This window comes from Curcuma longa, unplaced genomic scaffold (assembly GCF_044706935.1).
Source record: "Curcuma longa cultivar G26 ecotype Majalengka, Jawa Barat unplaced genomic scaffold, ITB_CL_G26_1.1 contig_23920, whole genome shotgun sequence".
In the NCBI taxonomy this organism is placed as follows: domain Eukaryota; kingdom Viridiplantae; phylum Streptophyta; class Magnoliopsida; order Zingiberales; family Zingiberaceae; genus Curcuma; species Curcuma longa.
The window spans coordinates 1-5111 of record NW_027432291.1 but is presented as its reverse complement, the minus strand read 5'-3'; the positions used below and the strand labels follow the sequence as shown (position 1 = coordinate 5111).

The 5111-nt window shown below is 36.5% G+C and overlaps 1 protein-coding gene across 1 annotated transcript; it reads right to left on the bottom strand.

Moving 5' to 3' along the window:
• Positions 1 to 1242: 1242 nt before the first annotated feature.
• LOC141818247 (NADPH-dependent aldehyde reductase-like protein, chloroplastic) lies at positions 1243 to 2306 on the bottom strand. The gene has a single exon (XM_074705775.1). The coding sequence runs from the start codon at positions 2304 to 2306 to the stop codon at positions 1530 to 1532; it is 777 nt and encodes a 258-aa protein (XP_074561876.1). The 3' UTR covers positions 1243 to 1529.
• Between the last annotated feature and the right edge of the window lie 2805 nt (positions 2307 to 5111).

Genomic DNA, 5111 nt, shown 5'->3' with positions numbered 1-5111 from the left:
TGTGGCGATGCCGCGGCCGATGCCGCGGGAGGCCCCCGTGACAATGGCGACGCGACCAGAGAGGGCAAGGGCGGCGGCCATGGAGTCGATTAGGATTTTAATTTGGGGGCGACCAATAGGAGGCTGGAAGCCAAGCAAAATCCCTTGCAATCAGGGAAATGACAGTTTGGTCCAATGAAAGGTGCCTCCACTCCATCTAAAGCTTAGTAATGTCCTGCGCTGTGCATGATGTCGCGATAGGACATTCAGGTTGTCACTCAGGTACTAGTGATTCAATCCCTAATTACATCATGTATTTATAGAAATTATCTTCCAAATGAAAAACGTAATTAAAGGATGTTGGGGCTGACCATTACATACACTTCCCGATTTATCTTGATGACTAGGAAACTTCTGTGGGATTAGATCAGTTTCTCTCAGAGATAGTCAATGAGGTTAATCTGAGACTTCATCATTTTTAATAGTGTCCCACGCTTTATCTCTGCAACATCTTGATTCCATATCACTCTCAAACGCTCCGACTCGATCGAACAGTATATCATCTTCGTGAATGTGCATATATATAAATTTAATTTTTAAATCATAAGGGTCATTAGGTTAGTGAATTTCATCTTTTGTACAAAAGAGATTGTACGAGTATTTCAGACAATTCAAATCAAATGAATTATTTATTTTATTTTAATTAAAAATGGTTCAAACAAAATGAATGGTTCATTTGACTTTAATTAAAAAAAATTAAACGTTGACGACAATGCAAATGATGATGCTCATTTGATTGTTGTCCAAGATTTTTTAAAATATAAATAAATACTATATTTTATTTTAGTGTGTACAGCTGTGAGGAGGGAAATCAAAAAATTATAGTTAATTATGATGGAGGGTATATTATTCAGCACCAAAATTCGACCCGTTGTTCTCTTATGTAAATTTGCTGTATTATAACCAATTCAATTAAGTTCCAAAAATTACAATGTTAACTATCATACAACGCAAAGTTTACCGTCAAGTAAAATTAAAGGAACAAAAGGAGAATAATTCTTTATTCTACTTAGTTTATTTAAATCCTTGTTAACAGCTCGAACGAGCGCGCAGTGCAAGATCCTTACGGCCGCCGCCGCCACTTCCACCACCTCGTCGCCGCCTACCTTTGCTCGCCACCTGAGTCGGCTGCGCCTGCGGACGAAGCGAGCACAGAACCATTTGACGAAATGCGTCTGTGAGATCTGGAACAAACAATTGATTCACCACAAAGATTCAATTAACTGAGAAATGAAATCGACAGTCACAACAGAGCAAACTTCATGCCTAAACGGAAATGACACACAAGATCTAGAGACGTGCACGGCTTCCAACACAACGGCGACACTGAGAAGAGTTCAGACCAGTACAAATTGATACAGAGAAGAAGGAGAAAGCAGCATTCATGGCGGGGAACACTGCACGTGACAGAGAAGCAAGAAGGAAAATGGCACACGGAGCTGAAGACGGCAAGCTGGAAACTTGATAACTGAATACTGAGAGGGATCAAATCAAGAAACGTAGCCTCCGTTGGCTCGGACGACCTGGCCGTTCACCCACCCGCCGGTGTCGGTGCAGAGGAACCCCACCACCGGCGCGATGTCCTCCACCTCCCCCAGACGTCCCAGCGGACACTCCTCCACTATGCTCTGCACCACCTCGTCGCTCTTCCCCGCGTAGAACATCGGCGTCTTCACCGCCCCCGGCGCCACGCAGTTGGTCGTGATCCCCGTTCCCTTCAGTTCTTTCACCAGCACCTTCACCATCGCCTCCACCGCCGCCTTCGACGCCACGTACGCCCCGTACCCCGGACGGAGCGATGCCGTTGTCGAGGACGAGATGCACACGATCCGACCCCCGCCGCCGCGCACGAGCCGATTCGCGGCCTCCCGGCAGCAGAGGAAGTTCCCTCGGGCGTTGACGGCGAAGGCGCGGTCCCAGACCTCGTCGGAGGTTTCAGACAGGGAAGGGTACGTCTCGTCGCAGATCCCGGCGCAGGAGACGATGATGTGGGCGCGGCCGCCGAAGGCGGATTCTGCGGCGTCGAAGAGAGATTTTACGGCATTGGCGTCGGGCACGTCCACACGAAGAGCGACGGCGCGAGGTGGGTGATCAAGGGAGGCATTGAGCTCGGCGGCAAGTTGTTCTGCAGCGGGGGAATCGGAACAGTCGCCGAGAACGAGGAAGGCGCCGAGGGAGGCAAGGTGGACGGCGACGCCGCGCCCAATGCCGCGGGCGGCGCCGGTGACGATGGCGATTCGGCCAGAGAGGGGGAAGGCGTCGGCCATGGAGTCGATCGGCTAGCGTAGTAATCAAAATGGGGACGAAGGAGAGCATGATAAGGTTTATGGGCATGGACAACCAACCCATAGTAGAGTGTCGATGGAAGGACATACTAACAAATTGCCCTGTTCTTCAATCCATAGAAGAGTGTCGATGGAAGGACACAGTAACCGCTTTTTCTTATTTTTTATTTTTCAATCGTAGTTTTTATTCTATATAGAAAATGATATTTTATCATTTTCTATTTTCTTAGAAAATGACTTTTTATTTTTTTAGAAAATGAGATTGGAAAACATAAAGCAAACATTAACTTCTAGAAAATAAGAAAATGAAAATGAAAAATGACCAAACCAAACGCTCCCTTTATATTCTCCTTACACTCTGTTTGGATGGGGTGAGGGAAGGTTCATTAACGGAAGGGGAAGGGAGGGAAAGGAAGGGGAAGGGAGGTATTTATATTTTTCTTGTTTGGGAGGAAGGGAAGGTTCATTAACGTAACATGTGCTACCTTGTTTGGGAGGAAAGGGAAGGAAATGAAGGTTAAATATATAAAATTACAAAAATATCCTTACTTGTTAAAATAGATCTATAATAATTTAGAAATAATTATTCGTTAGGTATTTTATTTTATCTAATGCCTTATAACTATTCGTTCAATGAGTTCGTCAATCGAAATTATAAACTAAATATATAAAATTATAAAAAAATATCTTTATTTTTAAAAATAAATCTATATGTGAAAAAAAAATATATAGCTCATAAGATTAACAAAAATTAATATTTACAACTTAAATAAATAAAAAATTTAAAAAATAATAAGTAGATATATAAAAAATATATGAAATACAAAATTTATACATTTTGGTACGATAAAAGATAAATCAACATTTATATATATATTTTTATAAAAATTTACTGATATAAAAATTTGCGACGAAGATCAACATCGAGGAGTGCGAGTGATGAGATTCTGTGACGACTACGTTATGTGACGAGGAGCAACAGTGCAAAAATCTAATAGATAAGTTATTTTAATAATTAATATTTTAATATAAGGGTAAAATTGGAATTAATATGTTTTAACATTTCCTTCCCCTTCCTTACACCCCAAATCGGAAGGTAAGGAATTGTGTCTATTTATGACCATGCAAGGGGAAAGCTTACCCTTCCTTCCCCTCTCTCCCCCTTCCCTCACCTCTTTACAAACAAGGTTACAAATTCCCTTCCCCTTATTTACCCTTCCTTCCCCTTCCCTCACCTCCTCCCAATCTTAGTTGGGAGGAAAGGAAAATTTATTAATATAACATATGCTACCTTATTTAGAAGAAAGGAAATAGAATTAAGATTAAATATATAAAATTATAAAAATATTTTTTTAAAAAAAATAAATTTAAATATGAAAAAAATATGTATAGCTCATTAAATCGATACAAGATTTTTAACTAAAATTAATATTTATGATTTAAATAAATAAAAAAAAAATTTAAAGAAATAATAAGTAGACATATAATAAGCATGTGAAATATAGAATCTGTATAGTTTGATATGATAAATGATAAATTAGTATTTTTATGTATATTTTTATAAAAATTCACTGTTGTAAGAATGGAGCGAAAACATCGTGCTCAGCGAGAGAAATTTAAAAAAATTAAATTAAATTAAATAAGTTATTTAAGAATTAATATTTTAAAATAAAGATAAAATTGGAATAAAATTTAAAGTTATCTTTCCTTTATTTACACCCCAAATTAGTGTGTAAAAAAATCTCCCTTTTCATGAGTAAAAAAAGTTAAAACTTAACTTTTTCTTCTATTAATTCCCTCACTTCTTTCCAAACAAAATTCAAAGTTCCCTTTCTCTTATTTACCCTTCTTTCCCCTCCTTTCAAACAAAACATTAGTAATGTCCCCCCTTCCTATCCTGTGCACGACAACAATCCGTGACGCTAAGTGTTTGAGACATCTAGATTCCTAATCATTTTCGAATGCTTCGACTCAATCGAATACGCACTTAGTCATAAATACTGTGCACCAGGTGCACAGTATATCATCTTAATGTATGTATATATATTTAATTTTTTTAAATCATAATTAAAATAAATATTACCTATTAATTTCGCTATTTTAATTGAAGATTTTTTAGTAAAAATCACGATGGCGTCCCCTTTTCACATGTCAACCCTTCATTCCTAATTGAAGTCAAATGGACTATCGAAATAATTTTATACTATTTAATTATTAAATAGTATAAAAATTAATAATTAATTTCTATAATTATAAAAATTAATTTTTACGCATTATAAAAATTAGTTACTAACTTTTATAATTATAAAAGCTAATTATTTTATGATAATTATAATTAAATAATATTTATTTAAAATATAACAAATATTATGGAATCTCATCGATATTATTTTAATCATATTATCATTTAAAAAAATAAAAACAAAATAATCTAAAGTAATTATTATGGAAATTAATAATTACTTTTATAATATGTAAAAATTAATTATTAGAAGCTAGTTGTTACTAATTTTTATATGACGGAATAATTAAAGGTTGTAGAGGGTATTTCGGACCGTTCAAATCAAATGAATTGTTCATTTGGGCTTTAACTAAAAATGGTTCAAATAAAATGAATTGTTTATTTGAGTTTAATTAAAAAACTGAAACGTTCGACGAAAATGCAAATGACGATGCTCATTTGATTTTTGTCCACGATTTTTTAAAATATAAATAAATACTATACTCTATTAAAGTGTGTCCATTTCAAAAGGAGAATAATTCTTTCTAAATTCTTTAATCTACGGC

Bases quoted from the DNA above. Each gene is read 5' to 3' on its own strand.
- LOC141818247 (XM_074705775.1), bottom strand. From the start codon at position 2,306: ATGGCCGACGCCTTCCCCCTCTCTGGCCGAATCGCCATCGTCACCGGC.